The 23,422-nt window shown below is 42.7% G+C and overlaps 1 protein-coding gene across 1 annotated transcript in view; it reads left to right on the forward strand.

Moving 5' to 3' along the window:
- Window positions 1-767: 767 nt before the first annotated feature.
- The window catches only part of STMND1 (stathmin domain containing 1), a 31,750-nt gene continuing 9,095 nt past the window's right edge, over window positions 768-23,422 (forward strand). Inside the window, exons 1-3 of the mRNA XM_008274133.4 lie at window positions 768-915; window positions 11,576-11,756; window positions 17,239-17,390. Of these exons, the coding sequence (XP_008272355.3) occupies window positions 835-915; window positions 11,576-11,756; window positions 17,239-17,390 (414 nt within the window). The 5' untranslated portion in view covers window positions 768-834. The remainder of the gene's footprint in view (window positions 916-11,575; window positions 11,757-17,238; window positions 17,391-23,422) is intronic.

Consider the following 23,422-nt stretch of genomic DNA (forward strand, 5'->3'; position numbering starts at 1 on the left):
TCAGCCTGGCCCAGCTCCTGCTGTCGTGGCCACTGGGGAGGGAACCAGGGATGGATGATCTCTCTCTTTCTGTCTCTGCCTCTCTCTGTAACTGCCTTTGAAATAAATAAATAAATCTTTTTAAAAAGAATAATAAATTAAAATTCTCAAAATTTGAAAATAGGAAAAAAATCCAAGACAAAATTGTTCGTTGGAGCAGCCTTTTTTGATGGACTTAACTCTTGGAGAGAAACATGCATAGCCACGATCTTTCCTGACATCATAACAGCTCATAAAATGCACTTGCCATAAAAATGATTTACATGACTCATCTGGCGGCTGCCAAGCTGTGTTCGGTCCTGCCTGCTCTTGCGGGAGTGGGTTTGCTTGCCTGACCGCCCCTTCTGAGGGGCTGCCAGTTGCTGCCGCCCTCCTGCGCGCTGTCCACCTGCGGGACAGGTGCGGCGCCCTCCACACGCAATCGCCCTCACCACGGTCCCCATCGTTGCGCGCTTGACCCAGCCCAGGCATCCGGGTGGGGGCGGGTCCCTCGGTGCCTTTCCAAGGGAAACGATCCGAGAGGTCCCTGCACAATGCTTCTGACTGCCTGCCGTAGTTTGCGGTCGGCCCTCCCTCCCTTCCGTCGCTCTGGGCCCCGGGTCCGCGTGACGCCCTTTATTATGGCAACCGTTCCCGGCAACTTCCCAGAAGCTGAGCGCCTCCTGCCGAGTGCTTGCAGACGGCGCCCGTGCGCGTGGGCCGGGGCCGGGGCAGGGGCAGGGGCAGGGGCGTGGTGGGCAGCGCTCGCGGGTGGCTCACGGTGCCGGTGGTGGCGGTGGAGCGCGCGGGTGCGGCATGGGCTGCCGACCCTCGCAGCCTGCAGGAGGCGAGAGACGCGTCCCCGCGCCCAAGAAGGGCTGGGAAGAGGGAGTCAAGGTAAAAAAAAAAATTAAAAATAATAACAATAACAGACAGCCAAGCCTCACGGTGCCCACCCTTGGGGACAAGCTGGACCCTGTTGGAGCAGCATCTACCACAGTTCCCAGCCTCCTAGGAAGTGGGTGGGCCATGAGTTGGAGGTGGGAGCGATGAGTTTAACTGGTGTCTTACCCAGGAGGGGAAAAAAAAGTGTGTGCGTGTGTGTGTGTGTGTGTGTGAGTGATGGTATAGGCCCCGATTTTAAGAGCCTTTTGTGTGCAAAGAGCCTGCAAGGGTGGTCACAGCCCAGGGGAAGGGCAGGAGTGAGGGGAAGGAGGTGTGCTTAGCCCCCGATCTGAGTTCAGCCTGGGATTTTGGTGCCTGGGAGCTGCTATGTGTTACTGGCGTGCAGAAAGTGGGTTACTTAGAGCTGGGAGAGACCACTTGCTTCTGAGACACTCGGCTGTTTCTGAGAGGCCTCCGGTTTAACAGGTGAGCACCCTGCAAACTCAGAGGTTTGCCCTGGGCTGCCCCGCTTGTTGGGGAGTGGGAGACTGTGATGTCCTCCCATCCTTGCCACCCTCCGTAAACAGCAGGGGGAGCCCTCAGGGTCTGTTGCAGGGAGGTGACCCACAGATGGGGCCACCGCAAATGCAGCATCAAAATCAGCCCGCTCAGAGTGAAAGGCACACTGTCAACATGTCTCTGCACGCCGTCTGGCCGCAGCCAGCAAACCGGGGGCTTAGGACCGCCTCTCCCTGAGGGTCGTTTTCCAAGCAACCATTGTAAGGCACACACCTTGTCTCAGCAGGGCCCATGCAGAACACCAGTGAGTGTCGCCACTGTACCTGGGCCACATCTGGCTACTGTAGTACATTCACAAAACATAAACCAGGGGGTCATAAGGGCTGAGACCCGGGCTCTGTGTCCACGCCTTCACACCTGTCTTCACACTAATTTCCATCCCTAAAGTGCTACTGTTGGCATTCAGAGTCCCACGTCCTCTGCCCTGGTCTCTCTGCCTCTCCTGTCACCACCCCCAGCCAGTGTGCCTCTCCCCTCTCCATGCCTCCTGTCTTCCCAAGGGGAGAGTCCCTGAAGTGTGCAAAAACCCGCTACTGTGTACAAAAACCCTCATCCCTTGCTCTGGACACCATCGTCTCTCTGCCATAGACTCCTGGTCTCTCTCCCCCCTGGACTTCCGGTCCTGCCCAACCAAATGACTTCCAGTGTGTGGCACTTCCAGGCTTCCCCCCACCCCCGTGCCTTTCCCTCTCCCCGGAATGCCCTCCTTGGGCCTCATCCCCAGTTGTGCTGGTTAACTCCTACCCATCCTTCAGCACGGAGCCCAGAACAACTGCTACCACACTCCTGTGCCACCTGATAGATGCTGAAAGGTGCTTCTTCCTTGAACATCTGTGGGCTCCCGGAGCACACGTGGCTATCGCTGGTGACTTCTTTGGACTGCTGTGTAGGAAGACTATTTTTTTTCACCTCCCCTTTTCCAACAATATACGAATGTCACTTAAAACTGTAAGTCCATGGTTCTTGTTTCCCTTGCTTGTACAAAAACGTTTCTGTTATCTTTCATTTGTCTTGCTAGCATGATTGCATACAAGGCTTCAATAAAAATAATTATGCTGTATAGGGCAGACGGAAGTGCTAAGGAAAACAACACCCTACAAATGTCAAGTATACTAGATCCTTCTGGCCCAAGCCACCGCTAAGCCTGGGAGGGTGCCAGGGTTTCCTCCTGAATTTTCTAAGCTAAGACAGCCATCACCTCTGGCTTGCATTTTTTTTTTTTGTCCTGATCACACAGCATCCTTTCTCTACCACTTGTCCTCACCTGTGTTCCGCTGTCACCTGGCACCTGGCCTCCAGATGTTCTTTCTAAAAGAAAACCTCCTGGGTCAGTCCTCTGCTGAACAAAGTCCCCAACCCAGGAGGTGGGCACATAACCCAACAGTCATGAAGATGACAACCTCGGTTTGATTTCCGGATTCATTCCTTCTGATCTGTGTGAGCTCAGTCAAGTTCTGCAGTCTCTCTGTACCCCAGTTTCCTTGTCTGCAAAATGAACACAATAAGAGTGCTTACTGTGTAGAGTCATTGTGAGGATGAGACGAATTCTGCTCACATCAAGAGCAAAGGCTTAATATAAGTTCCTATTATTACTATTATAAGATAAAATCTGGACTCCTTCATACTTAATTAAGTTACAATTATAATGAGATAAAACCTGGACTCCTTAGCATGCCATCTGAGCCCATCCTTGAGCTGCCCCACCACAGACTTCTCCAGTTTCATCCCTCCCCACACCCATGTTCTAGACCAACCTTCCTACTCCTTGTTCCCCAAGCCCACTCTGCTCCTGTCCCCATGCCTTTGCAAACCCTGTTTTCTCTCCTTTCACACCATTCCATCTCCTTCTCCCTAACCTTTTCCTGACTCCCCCTGACCCCACCCTGCCACTGTACTGCCAGGGTTGGCATCTCCTATCACTTTTTTTTATTTATTTATTTGAAAGGCAGAGTTACAGAGAAATAGAGAAGTCTTTCGTCTGCTGGTCCACTCCCTAGATAGCCAAAGCCAGGAGCCAGGAGCTTCTTCCAAGGCTCCCACATGGGTGCAGGGGCCCAAGCACAAGGGCCATCTTCCACTGCTTTCCCAGGTGCATTACAGGGAGCTAGATTGGAAGTGGAGCAGCTGGGACTTGAACCAGTGCCTATATGGGATGCCGGCACTGCAGACTATGTGGCTTAACCCAGTATGCCACAGTGTGGGCCTCATGAATGGCAATGCTTTCAACCCCTTCATTGATGCCTGGGGCTTAGAGTGGTTCAGCAGTACTTTTAAAAGAAGATGAGCATGTTTGCTTGCGTGAAATATGTATGTTTCTTAGGTGCACAATTTTAACATTTCAGAATTAAACTATTGAGACTTGTCTATAGACTCTCTCTTCACTTTTATCTTTGTCTAACGTGGCAAGAAGACACGCTAATAAAATAAGACATAATTGAGAAAAAAAGCAAGGAGGACTTTCCCTCATTGGATAAAATGCTCTTCGTTTGTATGAATAACTTGAAGTTCCTTGCCTGCTATAGAAAGGGGGATACCAGGGAATGGATGCTGTCCAAGGAGCAGTCACAGCTCTTCCCTAATAGGTGATAAGAAGAATTCTTATCTGTTGTCTGTAGTAGGGACTAAATTACTTCTTAAAGTTCAACTTTTCAAAAGATCATATTTCTATGTGTTGTTGAAGAGTGGCTATTTATTAGTATATTTATTAGAAGCAAATTAGAAGAAAAATCTGATTTTAAAGAGCAAATTCCTTCCAAATGTCCATGAGCAAATCTATTTGCAAACTGCACCTGCTAGTACTTTGATTTTTAGAAGGTGTCATCTCCAGAGAGCCTCAACAAATGGATTCCCTCCAGCCGTTCTGCAAACAAAAGTTGTAATACCTCTAGACCAAAAAAATAAACAACAAACAAACAAACAAAACCACCTGTCTAGGGTTGAAAGTACTACCTTTTGGGGATGCTGAAGACTGCTGTGCATAATGGTTACCCTGAAATTCACAATTTAAAAGTCCTATCTAAAATTGATAAAATCATATCCCCAATAAGCTGGGATATAAAATAAAATTGATACGACATGTAGAACCACATCAATTCTGTACTGCACTTTGTAACTTCATCTTAGGGGAAGGATAAACCCTTCTACCCACCCCTCACCCCATCCCCTAGTGCCATTATTTCCATAAGACAGACTTCGTGCTGGTATGAAAATATAGACTCTGCATGCATGGATAGGAGAACACTGCTTGCCACATCCCCAAGAGGCATAGATTTAATTAATTTGTAAGTATCTCCACTCTTTGAACTGTGTTGATTCTCAAGTCTGGATTATCAAATTGGGATAAAATTTCCAGAATGTGTTGCATGTAGATAAGATATTTGAATGACAGTCTTAGTTTTCATGTGAAAAGAAGCCTTCTTTTTTTTTCTTTGCTCTGGAAACTGAAGGCTGATACATGTTATTTTATGCTAGAAGATTGTGTTTCGTCTGCTGTAATTTAAGTTTTGGTCACAACTGCGCTAAGCAAACTGCCTCCAAATAAGCACAGATGGGCAGCGATCCTTGTTAAGGCCTGGATTCCAGATCCAAGTAGCTACAGCAGCTTTCATGCAACAATTGCGAGGTCATTCAGGGTCGTGGTATTTCAGGCTATTGCAAGCTGTGGTCTGCAGAACTTCTTTGTGAGAACTCACCTTGTAGACCGAAAGTCTTTAAAGTTGCTCTCAATTCATTGTGGACGTTTTTTGTTACTGCTGCTGTTGCACTGTTAAATCGATCTGTGGTGTTCAGAGTCTCTACCTGGAGATGTCCCATGACAAAATTAGTCCCTGCATGTAACTCAGAGCTTTGCTGGGTTCGATAAATGATAGACCTGCAAAAAAAAAAATGAAGTTGTCACTGCAGAGGTTGGCTTTTAATGATTTTATCTGGGAAGGAGGAAAGACTGCTCAACATGGTTTGCATGTTTGCATTCAGGATGAATGGTGAGTCCCTGGAAGAAAAGCATCAGACAAGGTCTCCTCCATGTTGCATGAAACAAATCTATAGAGCACGTGTGTGGTGTGTGTTACGTGTGATATGTGACAGGTTGTCTGGGCACACTTACTCAAGGAGACTGTGTGGGCAGTCACTGAGTCTGTAAATTAGACTGAGACAGATGGAGTGGGGAGCAGAGAAGCTCTTGGCTGTTTTCAGACTTTCTCCTGGTGCTGACTCATTTTTCAGATCCATTGAGTTTGGGTTTGCTACTTTGTTTAGTTTGGTTGGTTGGTTGTTTTTTCTTATCTTCCCATGTAGTCTTGAGCTATAGAACCAATTCATCTTCAACACCTCACAGTGAAGGAATGTTGGTTCAGCTGGAGTGATCACGTTATGTAAACACGGTGATAAGGAGCTCTGTAAGTCTCCCCACCAACATTCAAGAGTCCCTAGTTGACTTAGGAGAACCTGTGAGTGATAGCCACCCTTGTAATGTATCCAGGGTGATTTCTACTTTGTCCCTAAGTTTGAAGGAACTAACAACTTTGGAGTGCATCCAGAAAGTGGCAAAATGGCTTGTGGTTTTTTTTTCTTTCTTTTAAAAAGATTTATTTGTTTATTTGAAAGGCAGAGTCACAGAGAGGTAGAGGCAGAGAGAAAGAAAGGTCTTCCATCTGCTGGTTCACTCCCCAGATGGCCGCAACAGCCAGAGCTGTGAGGATCAGAAGCCAGAAGCCAAGGGCTTTTTCCAGGTCTCCCATGTGGGTGCAGGGGCCCAAGGACTTGAGCCATCCTCTACTGCTTCCCTAGGCCATAGCAGAGAGCTGGATAGGAAGTGGAGCAGCTGGGACTTGAACCAGCGCCTTTATGGGATGCCCACACTGAAGAGTGATGCTTTAACCCGCTATGCCACAGCATTGGCCCCATGGTCTATTTTTTTGTGTGTGTGAAATATGTGTATGAATTTTGGCTGGGAAACTATCAAGAATTTCATAACAATGTCCTAGGTTTTTATTCAGTCTTCCTAAAGGGAGTATTTTCTTAATAGCTCCTAGAATCATAGTTTTGAGCTTGGGAGCTTCTTCACACTCAGTTCTCTACCAAGATTTCTGGGCCCACCGTCTGCCCCCATTTTTACTGCTGCTGTCCTCATTCATGTTCAGTCAAATCTTACCTGGACAGTTGCAATAATCATCACTGGTTTCCGTATTTTTTCCTTTCCCTTTTCACACTCCCTTCATTATCAAGAGTGATAGTTTTTAAAAATGCACTTGATCATCTTTTTCACATCTATGGATTAAAAACCCTACAAAGGATTCCTGTTGCATTCAAAACAAAGTCATTCTTCTTTGTTCATCCCAAGAGACTTACCTTGCCAACCTCCACATCCTCCACTGTCTGCTTCAGTCAGTGTCCTTTATGCTGGAAAATTCAAGTTCCTGGACACACAATGTGGTTTCTTACTGCAGTGTCGCTGAGTGCTTTGCTCTCCGACTAGTATACCCTTTTCTCCTGGCCCACTGGAGAAATTCATCCATTAAAACTCAATTCAAGAGCCTCCCGTTGAACACCTTCTGCTACCCCCAGCAAGATACGCAGAACTTGAGCCAATGCCCACATGGGATTCTGTCGTGGCAGGTGACAGCAGGGCCATGCTACAGAGACTGGGAGGTGAAGGGCAGGGTATTGAGTCCCTTCCATGACTCATGAGGAGGGGAGAAGGGCACCCCGTGGACCATATAAGTGGGTACATAGACATAGGAGGGCTGGCTGTTAAGAAGGTACTCAGCAAAAGATCGTGTGTCCTTGTCTCTTCTGGAGACACCAAGGAAGCTTAGATGGTAGCAAGGCAGATGGCTTCCACTGAGATGAGAAATGAGAAAGGTGCAGCCCAAGTAGTGGAATAGCCAGCTGTGGAGAGAGCAGACACAGTAGCTAGAGGGGATATGAGAAAAAGTACTTAAAATGTACTTGTTCAGAAAAAAGAAATGACAGTTCTTTAATTAATATAGCTTTGGGGGGAACTTTTCATTTTTCTTGCATTTCTTCTTTTGCTGTGGAACCATGCAGAACTTGATGTGGACCAGTATTATGGTGTCCATGTTTTTACTAAGTCACGGGTCATATTTGCAAGCCATGGAGTGGTGGTATGGATAAAGAGGAAAGTCTTTCAAAAAGTTTGTGCAAAGATTGAATGAAGAGATGTGTATTATGTCACAAAAAATATGTTAAAATCCATGCATGGCTTTCTTAAGACACATTTTTCTCAAACTTTTACAAGACCCCTCAGAAGCATCCGTGAAATGGGAAGGCGGGTAACAACTGCAGGATTTATGGAGGGTGGTCCGGACACGCACACTGTATTACCCTGCAGCGAGCATAGCCTTGGCCGCAGCACGGCCACATCTAGACATTCCTTCTCCTAGAGCCACAGTAATACAGAATGCACAGATATTGTTTAGACACCATTTATCATATAGAAAACTTAGAATAATCCCAGTGTTTGGCAGGACAGTGGCACTTGGGATTGCATCCCATTGTCAGAGTGCCTAGCTTCAAATCCCGGCCCTGTTTCCGATTCCAGCTTCCTGCTAACTCGCATCCTTGGATGAAGTAAGTGATGGCTCAAGTACTTGGGTCCCTGCCACCCATGTAGGACACCCAGACCGAGTCTCCAGCTCCTGACTTCCGCCTTGCACAGCCCTGGCTTTTGTGGGCGTATGGGGAGCAAACCAGCAGATGGAAGATCTCTCTCACTTACATACACACCCTCACTCACACATATTCTCTCTCTCTCTCACCCTCACCCTCTCCCTCTCCCTCTCTCTCCCCCCCCCTTCAAATAAATAAAGAAAAAGAAACCTAGAACTCTTTCATCAGGAATTGGTTAAGTAAATGGTGGCATAGTTATGCCATAAACTACAATAAAACCTTCTATTCCCCATCCTTAAATAGAATGAAATAGACTACAGTGGCATAGTTATGGAAATAAATGAGTTATAGAAATACAATATCATTTTATATATAATCTGATTTGTTGTATTTGAAAGCAGCTTTACTGAAATAGAATTCACACAGCATACACATTACTCATAAAATTCACCACTGACCACTATCACCACAACCTAATTGTAGAACATTTTTGTTTCTCCTAAAAAGAAACTCTACTCATTAGCAGTCAGTCCTCATCTCCCCACCCCACCCCACCACCAGCCATGAGCAAGTACTAAATATCTATCTTGTTTCTATAAGTCTGTCTTACAATGAATGTTATAACAGGAATAATCTTTGTATCTCACTTCTGTCACTTATTGCAGTGTTTTTAAGTGTAGTTGCAATATGAATGACAATTTTTAATTGTCAAGTAATATTTTTGTATGACTCTCACAATTTATTCATCCATTCATCCATTAATACACATTTGGATTATTTCCCCTTTTTGGATATTATTAATAATTTGTGTGTATCCTTTTGTGTAAATGTATGTTTTCATCCTGTATATATACCTGGGATGACCTTTCCAGTTCATAAGGCAACTCTGTTTAACTTTCTGAAGAACTCACAAACTCTCTTCCACAAGGGCTGCACTGCTTTTTCTTAATTTGAATGGGATAGAGAGAGAGAGAAGGTGGGAGGTGGCTCTCATCTGTTTGTTCACTCTCCAAATGCCTCAGTGGACCGGAGTCAGGAGCTGGGAACTCAATCCAGGTCTCCCACGTGGGCAGCAGGAGCCTAATTTCTTGGGCCATCATTTCTTCTTCCCAGGATCTACATTGGTAGGAAGCTGGAGTCAGAAGATGGAGCCAGGAGTCAAGCCCGGCGTCCCAATGTGGGACTCAATGATCTTAACTGAGAGCCCGAACACCCACTTCCTGCACCATTTTATATCCCCGAGCAATTCCAGCTTCTCCACGTCCTCACCAACCGTTGCTATCATGTACCTTTTTCCATTATAGTCATCCTAGCGGGTGTGAAGCATATCATTGTTTCTGATTTGCATTATGCTAATGAATTATCTTTTTATGTGTTTGTTGCCCAACTCCAACAAATTTCTAAAAGATGTATGAACAAATATCTGGAAAGTGATATACTAAGTTGTTAATTGTGTTTCTTTCTAGGGGGTGATTTTCTTATTTTCTGCTGTGTTTCTGTATCAAGTTTCTACAAGAAGAGAACTAATAGGATGAACAGAGGGAACAGTGGATGGATAGATTAGATGGATAGATATATAGATGATAGATAGATATATAGATAGCAAGGAATTGACTTATACAATCATGGGCTGGCTCAACAAATCCAAAATCCATGGGATCGGGCAGGCAATCAGAAGAGATGCAGGAGCTGAGGTAGGCCGAATTTCTTCTTCCTCGAAGAAAACCTCATTTAAATTCGTGGAGCCTTTTGACTGGTTGGATAAAACCCACCCAGATTATCCAGGATGATCTCTTTCACTTAGGATCAGTTGGCTAGACTTGTTAAGCACATCTACAAAACACCTTCCCAGCAATCCCCCGATTAGTGTTCCATTGAATAACTGCCTTCTATGATCTTGTCCAGTTAACACATGAAAATGATTATCCCACTTTCTTTCCATTTTATTTAATTAGTTTTGCAATGAATCTGTTATTTTTGATAAGAAAAAAACAAAGGTAGTTTAAATTTTTTTAAAAAAAACTTTTAAAAAGTACAAGAGTATCTTTACTTTCTTTATTTTTTTATTTTTTTATTTTTGGACAGGCAGAGTGGACAGTGAGAGAGAGAGACAGTGAGTGAGAGAGAGAAAGGTCTTCCTTTTGCTGTTGGTTCACCCTCCAATGGCCGCCGCGGCCAGCGTGCTGCGGCCGGCACACCGCGCCGATCCGATGGCAGGAACCAGGTGCTTCTCCTGGTTTCCCATGGGGTGCAGGGACCAAGCACTTGGGCCATCCTCCACTGCACTCCCGGGCCATAGCAGAGAGCTGGCCTGGAAGAGGGGCAACCGGGACAGAATCCGGCGCCCTGACTGGGACTAGAACCTGGTGTGCCGGCGCCGCTAGGTGGAGGATTAGCCTATTGAGCCGCGGCGCCGGCCTTTACTTTCTTTTTTTTAAGAATTATTTATTTATTTATTTGAAAGAGTTACACACAGAGAGAAAGAGAAGCAGAAGAGAGAGAGAGCAGTCTTCCATCCACTGGTTCACTCCTCAATTGGGTGCAACAGCTGGAGCTGCGCCGATCTGAAGCCAGGAGCTCCACATCTCCCACACGGGTGCAGGGGCCCAAGGACTTAGGCCATCCTCCACTGCTTTCCGAGGCCATAGCAGAGAGCTGGATGGGAAGTGGAGCAACCAGGACTTGAACTGGTACCCATATGGGATGCCAGTACTGCAGACGGCGGCTTTACCTGCTACGCCACAGCGCCAGCCCAAGAGTACCTTTACTTTCACACCTGAATATTATGCATTTCATCCTGGTATCTTCCAGAAGGCACAGCATCAGAGCCTCCCCCTAGTAGGTTCATACTAGATATGAATGTGGAGTAGTACAACCTTATTGGTTTTCTGTTGCCATTGCTTGCAAATCCACCCCAGTTTAGTGTCCTAAAACAACCCAAACATATTCCCTTACTGTTCTGGCAGACAGAAGCCCAGAGTCGGTTGTGTTGAGCTAAAGTCCAGGTGTGGACAAGGCTGGTTACTTTATGGAGACTTGGGGAGAGGATCCTCTTACTTGTCTTTTGCAGCTTCTAGATCTGCATTCTACTCCCCTGGCTCATATCCTCTTCCCTCCTTCTCAGCTCCAGCACCTCAGCTACCTCTCCATCTGTCCCTGCTTCCTTCGTCACCTTACCTTTCCCTCCGCAGTCAAACTCCCTTTGCCTCACTCAAAGGAGGACACTTGTGGCTGCCCTCAGGACCAACCTGTACCAATCAGGATAACCCTGCCATCTCAAGAACCTGAACTTAAACACACCTGCTGCATCATGTTACCATACACACCAACATCAGCAGGTTTCTGAGTACTATTTGGTCTCCCACAGACACTAGGTGGCTAAGCATCCCCAAAGCAGACCCTACAACATTGGCTTCAATTTCCAGGAAATCTTGATTCTCTCAAAACTGTTCTCTTGTCACAGGCTGATGTCAATGAGACCTGTTCCAAGGAGCATTGCAGTCCCCAGACTGAAGCTGCACTGTCCAGGGATACTGTGGACCATGCAGAAGGCTCAGAGCCCCCTGCCCAGATGGGAAGTTTACCCGGGGCCATTCCAGAAAGTTCTCCATCTCCCAGTGAAAAAAGCAGAAAAGAAAATTCAGGTAAAAAGCCCCCTTTCGTGTTGATCTTCACAAAATGCCATATCTCTAAATATATTATGTAATGTGTATTTGGTAGCCCTTTTCTGATAGCTTTGTGGGCCATGAAGTACTTTAAATGGCAAAGTTCTTATCTCTAGAACATTGCAACTTAGCCTTGGGCTTTCGTTATGCAAGTAAATAATACTAACTCTTAATCTCCTTGCCAATGAAATAATGAAAACCACCTTTTTTTTTTTTTTTTAACTAAAAGCCTTTATCTGCAGTTGGGAACAGACCTTAGGAATAGGAGTTACACAGTGTAAAGGAATTTAAACTCCACATGTTCACATGTCCCCAAGAGAGAGTCTGCATTTACAAAAATAAATAAAGCCTTCATCAAACCATTTCCTTGTCTCTCCCCTTCCAAAGTAGCATTTCAGGAACAATAAAAGAATCTGTAAAAAATGTAAAAGAAGTAATTACAGCCCAATGTGCTGTTTAGAAACCATTTGTGGTTTATCATATGGTGTGTTTTCCCTCTGCTTGAGTTGCCTCCTGGTGTTGATTTAAGACTTATTTATGTTTGATCAGCCTTTGAATCAAATTAAACTGCACAGACCCCAAGGAAAATTACTCTGTTTTATTTGGAGGTGGGGGACGGGGTGGGGCAGACTCATTTCATTCCTGGTCACTGTAGTTTCTTCCCTAGATATGAGTTAAGATTGGAAAATAGATGGGTTAGCACAAGGAGTCTTCAAAAAGTTCATGGAAGTGTATTTTATGGAAAAACTATGCATGGGTTTCAAAATTCTTTTGCATCAAAATAAACCTAACTTTAGATTGTATTTTCCATGAACTTTTCCAAATGTCCTCATGCATAAGATTTTATTTATCTTGGGCTTTCTCGGCACCCTCTGGTTATCGCAGATTTTATGTCTGCCCTTGTTTTGTGGTTCTGATGCGGTGTCATTTGACCTCTGGCAATGACAAGGAGGCAAGGGATGCAGTTCTGAGCCAGTGGGGACATCTTTCTTTTTTTGTCTCTGATAATTGATGTGATTCCCTTCTAGATGGCAACATGAATGCTAAATACCTGTGTTGTTTGCAGACTGCAGATTCTCAGGCAGGAGAGGGACAGGTGTGTGTTGGAGCAGTCAGTTGGCCTGGAGTGCACGGTGAAAGGCAGTGTGGGAGGGCAGCAGGCAAGCAGGGGAGTGTGAGAGAGCACAGCGCGGAGAAGTCAGCTACCAAAGCAGGTGTTTCTAACATATCGTGTGAATGACTTTTCAGGAAGAATCTCAGCGCAGAATGTGTAAGACCTGGCACTCTGGACTTGTGTGTTCTCTGCCCAGCTTCCTCTCTGTCTCCCAGTCTTTGCATCGTCTTTTTTCATCCAACTTCTCATACCCACTGAGCATACTGCTAAGGAATTCAAGTTTCTCACTAAACTAACATTTCCCAATAACTGATGCTCCCTGACTAATGATGGGGTTGTGTCCCAATAAACCCAACATAGGTTGAGAATATCATTAAATGGAAAATACATTGAATGCACTTGCCCCTCTGCACATCCTAGCTCAGCTGCACTGCCGAGCACTGGAGGTTTCCCCAGGTGACAGTGGGGCTTCTGGGAACTGTGCTCACTGCCCTCTACTGCTGCCCACAGAGAGCTAGCTGGGGAAAGGTTCAAGTTCAAAATTCCAAGTGTGGTTCCTACTGAATGACTGTTGGCTTTCAAACCATTATAAAGTCAAAGAATTCTAAGTCAAACCATATTAAGTTAGAGATAATCTGTATTTGCTGTTTTATTAGGAGTGGGTATTTGGCCTACTGTTTAAGACATTGGTTAAGATGCCCAAGTTGCACATCAGTTCCTGCATTTGATTCTCAGCTCTGGCTCCTGACTCCAGCTTCCTGCCAATGCAGACCCTGGGAGGCGGCCGCTGATGGCTCAAGTAATTGGATTCTTACCACCATGTGGGAGACCTGGATTGAGTTCCCATCTCCAGGATATAGCCCTGCCCAGTCCTGGCTTGTAGCAGGCATCTGGGGAGTGAACCAGAGAATGGGAACTCTCTCACTCACTCTCTGTAGTTCTCTCTGTCTCTCTGCCTCTCATATCAAAAAAACAAACAAACAAACAAACAAACAAAAAACACCTTTTGTATTTTGAATATTTTCAGATTCAAGTAAACAAAAAAAATGCCTATACTCTTTCACCCAGATAACCCAGGCATTCACATGTCACCACCATATTGCTCTGCCATACACACTTATTCTGAGAACATTTATTCTGAGAATAAACTTCAGACTTCAAGACACTGTGCTTCTAAATAAACCAGTATGCATTTCCCCAAAACAAGGACACTCTTTGCACACTATCCCTGCAAGGATGAGTCAGGAAATATTACCACTATCTCATCTATAGACCATATTTAAATTTTACCAATTGGCTCACAAATATCCTTTATAAATAAGATTCTGATTCAGAATCTGCTCACAATCCTGCATCACTTACTCAATTTAGCTGTGTCACGTGGCTTTATTTTCCTTTCAGCTCAGCAGTCCCTCAGCTTTTCTTTGTCTTTTATGATCTTGATGTATTTGAAAAGTATAGGTCTTTTATTTTATAGAATGTCCCTTAATTTGAGTATATCTGAGGTTTCCTCTTGATTAGGTCCAGGCTATGCATTTTTGTCAAGAATTCCAAAAATGCTGCTGTGCCTTAGTGTATTAAATTAGGAGGCACATTATATCTATATTTAATTCATTTTTTTGCCCTGAGTGCTTTTAATGTAACAAAATGTCCCAATATTTTCCTTTATTAAATTTGGATATTTAGTCATAGTTACAAAGCTTTGCCTACACCAAGGTCAAAGATGAATTCACCCGTGTTTTCTTACATAATTTCATTTTTACACTTATGAGAATGTCTGTTGACATGAGAAAATGTGAATGTAGATGTTAACTATGTGGGAGACAAAACTTTGTGTCCAATGTTATGTTAAATTTATAAAAATAAACTTTAATGTGTTAACACTGATAGTCTTTGGAGCATTTTATTTTATTATTTTCTATATCTGCTACCATGACCATGTTTAAATATTATAATAAAAAAGCACAATATTATTTTAAACATTGCCCTAGTATTCTCCAATGTCCCAAGAAATTAAAATTAGTTGAAAGAACTGATGTATTCCAAGAATTTCTGTGTAGGATAGCTACTATAAATGTCAAGCCATATGCTTGAGTAGACAGAGCAAAGAATGGATCAGAATGGTTACAATAATTTTATTATGCTAGTGGCAAATGTCAAACATGACTTTCCTTCCAGAAGCATCATGGAAGAAAAAATGGGCCACAGACAGGGAAGCTGTTTACATGATGGATTTGGGAGGGAGAACCAAGAGGTACTGAGAACCTGGGTGCTGAAGTCAGACTTGGATTCAATCCCGGTTAGCCCACTTACTTCCTGGGTCACCTTGAGCAGTTTAATCAGCCCTCCTCCTACCAGTGTGTTTATTTATAAAATAGAGATGATAAAATTCCTTATACAGAGTTTATGTTTGAGTTAGATGTTAAAGCATACGTGGGCTCCACATCTGTGGATTTGAATGATGAAAGTATTTGAAAAACAAATTGCACCTGTAGTGAACATATTCAGACTTCTTTTCTTGTCATTATTTCCTAAACAATACAGTGCAGCAACTATTTACATAGCATTTACATTGTATCAGCTATTATAAGTCATCTGGAGGTGATTCAGAGTATATAGGAGTGTGTGCACAGGTTATACACAGATACCATGCCATTTTATAGACGGGCTTAAGCATTTAATGGATTTTGATATCCACAGGGGTCCTGGAATCCATCTTCATTGATGAATATAGTAAGTATGATGCAGGTGCATAATGTTTGATAGATAGTAATTATTATTTTAATCTCTCTACATAAGTTCCACCCCCAACAAAAACATCATTCTCCTTCCATGAGGATGTGTCACCTCTGGCCTTCTTACTGAGTTTCAAAGTTTCTAGTTCACATGCCTAGTGCATATGTTTTGCCACTCTGTACCACAATACGCATATAGTATTTTAAGATGGGGATTGGCTCTATTTCAAACATCTGCATGGGTAGAACAGCCTTTGCAAGGCACTGAGAAGGTAGAGTTAGTTGGAGTTACTTGTAGTGGTCAACCAGAGGAATCTCTTACAGCAGTTAGGTTAATACTCTGATGCATGCAAGAGACATCTGATTAGCCCATTGGGCATCTGTGTGGGTATCTTCCACCTGCCCGGCACAAATTCAGGAGAGCTGTCTTTGCTAGCCATTGCACTTAGAAATTTTCATAAAAAAAACTCTGTCCACTAAATGGAAGGGGCTTTGTTAGTGTCAGGGCTTCCTGTTGATTATAATATTAGAAGTTAGCTCATTTCTCAGAATTCCACATTGCACTGATTCTGAAAAGACAAGCAAAACTGTCCTTGACCTAATAAGCCAGCACCCTTTATTTTTAATGTGATGACATAAAAGTAGCTGCTTACTTTTAAATATATATTTAGTGGGGGATTTGTAAGGGGAGAGGTCACTTTCAAGATTGCAGCTCCTCTAAGGCTCCCCTATGAACTGTTTCAGTGCTCATTGTTAGAATCACTAATGAAAATTTAGCTAATGTCACTCTAAGGCCAGTTCTGATTTGATTCAAAGACACTTCTCAAAGAGGTGTTATTTTTTCTTTATGTAGATTTAGCAGATGGCGTAATTGTAAACTCAGGGTTGCAGAACTAGAAGTTTCTTGGCAACATCACGCTGTTTATCCTTTGTATACAAAGCATAGAAACCAAACTGCAACTCATAAGACTTGCCAAAAGGCTATTTGATTCTTAGCTGTGGTTCAGCTTCATAATTAGTGGAGGGAGCCCTTGTACCCAAGTGTATAACTGTTGTTACAACAAGGAGGTAGCTCACAACAGCACCGGAAAGACTTTTTGTCATGTTATCATGCGACCTGTGAAGTAAACAACATACTATGTTGGTGTGTGTATTCTCTGTAAGAACATTAAGAATTTAAAGTATATAAAAACTGTGTGGATGTCATATCATTTAGTTATAAATATGCTTTGCTGAATCATACCATGTAGATGACAAAGAAAGACAGACAGAGAAGGGGAATAGTGAGGACCCTTGGGGTACTAGTAGTGCTTTGTTCTTAATTTGGGTGTTCATTAGGAGTGTGCTCAGAAGACAAAAACCTCATTTATCTGTGCACTTATGTACACTTTTGGTATGCATACTATATTTCACAAAAATGTTTAAATAATCTGGAAAAAATGAACTTGAGCTTCAAAGAATTATGAAGATTTACAATAAAAATAGATATTTAAGTAAGGGTGTTGCACTAAGATTTAATTAAGTGCCCTGATTTATAAGGCATCCATTTAGCATTGGATTCATAAAATCTGCATCTTTAAATTTTGCTTTCTTTTTTCTTTCCCTTTGGAAGAACTAGTGATCAATGGACTAATTGCTAAGCACCAAGCCCTAGAGAATCAAGAGCGACAAAAGTCATCAGACATCCTGGAGGAACTGATTGTACAAGGAATAATACAGAGCCGCAGCAGAGTATTTAGAAATGGAGAATCATATGATGTCATGGCAAGTAATCTTGTAATTAGAATTGGCTTGTAGTTAAAAGCAATAGTGGAATGTGATTGATCAAGAGTCATTATTTCCAGCATATTCGAATTGCAGTAGAGAAGACATCGTGTTTTTTACTTCCATAAATCCCATAAGTCTCCTTACACATCTGCACACCATCCATATCTGTAGATTCAAGGATCTCTCTAATAATTAATGATGAATGAGTTCAATAATACATATCTTGGGTTTCACTAATTTTTAGACACAGTAAGCCCCATTGAATAACAAGCCTTCATTCTTTCAATAATTTCTTATTAAACATTGCCTCTAGGAATATGAAACTGGATTCTTACTTATCCAGTGAGAAAGTAGGCATAAATAGCAAAGCTACAATATATGTGCATTTACATTTATACATTGACACACCCTAAAATCAACCATGAGGAAATTAGCACAATGCTAGACATGGCTGTATTATTATTTTTCTTTGTTGATTCATCTTGACCAATGTCATTATTTTTCTTAAGCATGCATAATATTTTTACTCTAATTTTAACTGACTTGGCTAAAATCTCGAGTTCCAGATGCGTATTAAGTTCTGTTTAAACCTGAGAAGAGGATAGCAGGTTTTGGTTTTGTTATTGTTTTGCCTTGTTTGTTTGTTTAAGCCAATACTCCCAGGTCCCATTTGTAATCCTTGAAGCACGGGCAGAAGAGAAAAGGTAAAAATAAGAAATAGCAATGAACAGAGACTGAAGAAAAATCAATGGAAAAGAAAGAAACAGAAACAGTGGCAATAGAGACTAGAATTTGCTTCAAAGGTCCCCTAATGATTACCCAACTCTGTGTTGTAGGGAAAATAATCAACTGGGAATAAATAAATTCATTATCTAAATCAAGCGTGCACCTAGACCACATCCCTTTGTGTTTGAATAAAGTTTAGCTTCTTTCTCTGTGTGTAGGGAATGTTGAGAAGTCGTGATTGAAGCCAAAGTGGCATTTTCCTTTGAAAAAGGGAACCATGTCCTGAAGTACATTTGGGAAATGGAGAGGAGAATGCCAAAGGTTATGAATATTGTCAGGCTGCCCACGGTAAGAGGGTGTGGGGAAACGGAAGGTAAAAATGGGTCACACGACGGAAGAGTTAACGCCAACATAATGACAGTGTCTGCTTGCGCAACACTGTCATGATACGGGACATCCTGGAGTATTTATCTTAGTTGCAAGTGCTGGAAGAGGGATGGATCTCTGCTATGCAGGAGGAGTGGACTTTTTCTTGCTGCGGGTGAGTCTCTGGGGGCAGTCAGAAAAAGGAGCTGTGTCAAAAGGAGACAGGCAAGAAGTGCAAGTGGATGGAACAGACTGACCTTTGCCAGCCACGCCATGCCTCCTTACGAAAAGGCTGCAAACACCTGATGTTACGGCCAGAGGGAATCACACGAGAACATTTCTCAATGATGCCAGAGGTGACTGAGTTCTGACTTAGACCTTGAGAGAGAGCTGGCAAGGTTAATGGGTAGAAGCTACACTGAAAAAGAAATGTAGCTGTTAAAAAAATGAAAACTGTGGGCTTGGCTTTCAATAACATCCTATAGTGAAGCAAAAACGAGACTTTCACATCACAGAGAAATGGAACAGCTGTTAGGAGGGGTTTGGAGCATCCTCAGAAAGATTCTAATGTGACAGGCTGCAGAGATAGAGCTTTCAGAATCGTAGTCCATACCTAACCCATTGTGAAAGAGAATTCTAAAATATTCTTGAAAATATGGCTATTCAGGAATACAGATGAAGATTATACCTGAGAAGTGTCTGGAAATAAAAAAAGAAATACAATTGTTCAGGGTCTCAGAGAAAGTCTCCAATTCAGATATAGTTGAGAACACACAAGGGTGCTTCAAAAAGTTCAGGGAATGGTGAAATTAAAAGAGAAGGTTATGGGGGCACTGTGGTGCGGTGGGTTAACTCCCTGGCCTGGAGCGCCGGCATCCTGTGTGAGCGCAGGTTCATATCCCGGCTGCTCCTCTTCCGATCCAGCTCTCTCCTGTGGCCTGGGAAAGCAGTAGAAGATGGCCCAAGTCTTTGGGCCCCTGCACTGATGTGAGAGACCTGGAAGAAGCTCCTGGCTCCTGGCTTCGGATTGGTGCAGCTCTGGCTGTTGCAGCCAATTGGGGAGTGAACCAGTGGATGGAAGAGCTCTCTCTCTCTCTCTCTCTCTCTCTCTCTCTGCCTCTCCTCTGTGTGCATAACTCTGACTTTCAAATAAAAATAAATAAATCTTTAAAAAAAGAGAGAAGGTTATGTTGGTGCAAAAATATTTGAAATCCATGCAAGATTTTCATTATACACATTTTCTGTGAATTTTGAAGGCTCTTTATCTGCATGGATTTTGAGATTTTTTTGCACCAAAATTCTTTTCTCTTAATTCCGTTCTTCCATGAACCATTGAAGAAGCTTGTAAGTGTGCCAGATTGACACCAATATCTTGCAGATTTTGAGGCCACTGTAAAGAGAAGAGAATGAGTGTGGACAGACAGAAAGAGGAATCATGTTAAGAACAGAAATGTTATTAGACATCAATACTTTGAACTATTAAATAATAATAGTTTTAGGGGGAAAAAAAAACCCAGACCTGATAAACACTGGCTAAACAATAAACGCAGAGTCCAGGAAAACAGAAAGGGAATGATTCCAAAAATGAATAAATAAATTAATTAATGAAATAAAAAAAGCTATCCCTGTCAGCAGTTACTACAATGTGATAGATATAGCACATGCATAAACAGTATCAATCTGTTTTTCTGGGGGATTTTTAAAAAATGAAATATGAGAAGAGTGGAATAAATACCATGCTATTTTTAAAAAAATATTAATGTATTTTATTAGTATATTTCAATTCTACAGATTAAAAAGTCATCACACTTTTTAAAAATATTTTATTTATTTTATTTGAGAGTTAGAGTTACAGACAGTAAGAGGGAGAGACAGAGAGAAAGGTCGTCCTTCCGTTGGTTCACTCCTCAAATGGCTGCAACAGCCAAAGCAGCACTGATCTGAAGCCAGGAGCCAGGTGCTTTCTCCTGGTCTCCCATGCAGGTGCAGGGCCCCAAGCACTTGGGCCATCCTCCACTGCTTTCCCAGGCTATAGCAGAGAGCTGGATTGGAAGAGGAACAACCAGGACTAGAACCGGCGCCCATATGGGATGCCGATGCCACAGGCAGAGGATTAACCTACTGCGCCATGGCGCCGGCCCCACATATTTTTTAAGGCTACTGAAAATCACTGAATTAAAAACTTCAATTTAAAACTGAATCAATGTAATACTCTGGTTTCTCTTCAGATCATATAAATCTTTCGCCTCTTAAAATAGAATCGATGTAATTCATATAAACCGTTGCAATCTTTTATTTTTGTATTTTTCTTCAAGAATAGAATTTTAATCCCAATCAGGTCACTGAATGTACCTCTATTGTAGTTCATGAGATTGAAACTTATTTATTAACAAATATGTAATTAAATAGATAAAGTCATGTATACCAAACAAAAACTAACCAAAAGCACACAGATAAGAGACAGTTTAAATACTAATAGTTATTACACAGTTGAAATTAAGTCATTTTTTTCAAAGATTAGTGCATCTGGACTGGCTAATCTAAAAAAGTTGTCATCTTTGAATAAGAAACAAAAAAGAAAATATGACATTTTAGGAAGGAAAATGTTAGTTTCAAATAAATATGACTTTTCCTTTCCTTCCAATAAACACACAATTTTTCTAAACATAAACTAGAAATAAAAAGGTTAAATACAATGGGGGATACACTACACAGCTTAGAAATAAACCCCTCTAATCATATACAGAGCTAAGACGAATCAAAGCAGATTTTTTTAGAAAACTTTAATTCAATAAATATAAATTTTGAAAGTACAACTTTTGGATTATAGTGGTTTTTTCCCCCCATAACCTCCCTCCCACCTGCAAACCATCCCATCTCCTACACCCTCTCCCCTCCCATCCCATTCTTCATTAGGATTTTTTTTTTTTTTTGACAGGCAGCGTTAGACACAGAGAGAGAGACAGAGAGAAAGGTCTTTCTTTTTCTGTTGGTTCACCCCTCAAGTGGCCGCTACTGCCAGCACGCTGCACCGATCTGAAGCCAGGAGCCAGGTGCTTCTCCTGGTCTCCCATGTGGGTGCAGGGCCCAAGGACCTGGGCCATCCTCCACTGCACTCTAGGACCATAGCAGAGATCTGCACTGGAAAAGGAGCCGGACAGAATCCGGCGCCCGACCGGGACTAGAACCTGGTATGCTGGCGCCACAGGCGGAGGATTAGCCTAGTGAGCCACGGCACTGGCCTAAGATTCATTTTTAATTATCTTTATATACAGAAGATCAACTCTATACTAAGTAAAGATTTCAACAGTTTGCACCCACACAGACATACAAAATATAAAGTACTGTTTGAAGATTAATTTTACTGTTAATTCTCATAGTACAATACATTAAAGACAGAGATCTTACATGGGGAGTAAGTGCACAGTAACTCCTGTTGTTGATTAACAATTGACACTCTTATTTATGACGTCAGTAATCACCCGAGGCTCTTGTCATGAGCTGCCTAAGCTATGGAAGCCTCTTGAGTTCACAAACTCCTACCTTATTTAGACAAGGCCATAATCAAAGTGGAAGTTCTTCTAAGCAGACTTTTACAACTATTCACAGAAGCAGTTTTGAGATTAAATAAGTGTGACTTATTAATGGAAGTTTCAACCTCCTTGTATTTATAAACTTTATTTCCTAGTTCAACAAAAAATGATAGTACTTTCATGAGAATAACACAAGAAGCAAGATCATCTTTTATCCATAACTTCTCTGAAAGGCAAAAAAAAAAAATGAAGTCAAGCAAACTATGAAGTGCAGAGGGACCACAATGCTCTCAAAATAGATATGTGTGATTTGTATATGCACTTGAAAATAGGCAACTGAATTAATCCAGAGAGCAGAAAAAGCAGTGTGAGGCAGGGTAGAAGAGATAGGAGTAAACTGACCACACTGCTAGTAAGATAATTCACCATGACCTCACTTTCTCTTTTGACTTCTCACCAAGTATGAGGTGGAGAAGGACTGCTCCTTCCAGTGCAGGAACAATAGAGAAAAAAGTGGGAAAACTTACTATATACTGTGTTCCCCTAATAGTTCATATATGGTAAGAGATTAGGAAAAACTATACTTCCCACTCAAATGTACAATACTACTTTTATTTTTTTAAAATGGATTATTTACTTTTTTTTTTTTTTTTTTGACAGGCAGAGTGGACAGTGAGAGAGAGAAACAGAGAGAAAGGTCTTCCTTTGCTGTTGGTTCACCCTCCAATGGCCGCCGCGGCCTGTGCGCTGTGGCCGGGGCGCTGCGGCCGGCACACTGCGCTGATCCGATGGCAGGAGCCAGGTGCTTCTCCTGGTCTCCCATGGGGTGCAGGGACCAAGCACTTGGGCCATCCTCCACTGTACTCCCTGGCCACAGCAGAGAGCTGGCCTGGAAGAGGGGCAACCAGGACAGAATCCGGCGCCCTGACCAGGACTAGAACCCAGTATGCCGGCGCCGCAAGGTGGAGGATTAGCCTAGTGAGCCGCGGCGCCGGCCACAATACTACTTTTAAATAAAGTTTCTTCTGTGGACCAATAGTGTACTCAAATACTTTCAAGAGTGTTCATCCTGAGAGATTTCAAGTTTACTTAGGAGCTAAATGATATATGAGGATCATACTATTCAGAAGATAAATATCAGATCAAGTGAGACTTAGTGGCAATTACTACAAATGTGTACTGGTTTTATGCTCTCAAGTCCAAGTGTGCATGGATTGGTGTAGACCTCTTTTGAGAGATGTGATTGGCTCTCATTTATCCATAAAGATGCTGTTGACTTTGGGTGTATTTTATCCCAAACTCGTTTCTTCCTGCCTTCTAGCATGTTCTGGGTCTCCGCCTACCCCAGGCTCAGTGAATTTGAATTCGTCGCTAATTCTTCCTGTGTCTGCTCAGAGTTCCTAG

Source organism: Oryctolagus cuniculus, chromosome 5 (genome assembly GCF_964237555.1).
Source record: "Oryctolagus cuniculus chromosome 5, mOryCun1.1, whole genome shotgun sequence".
Lineage (NCBI taxonomy): Eukaryota > Metazoa > Chordata > Mammalia > Lagomorpha > Leporidae > Oryctolagus > Oryctolagus cuniculus.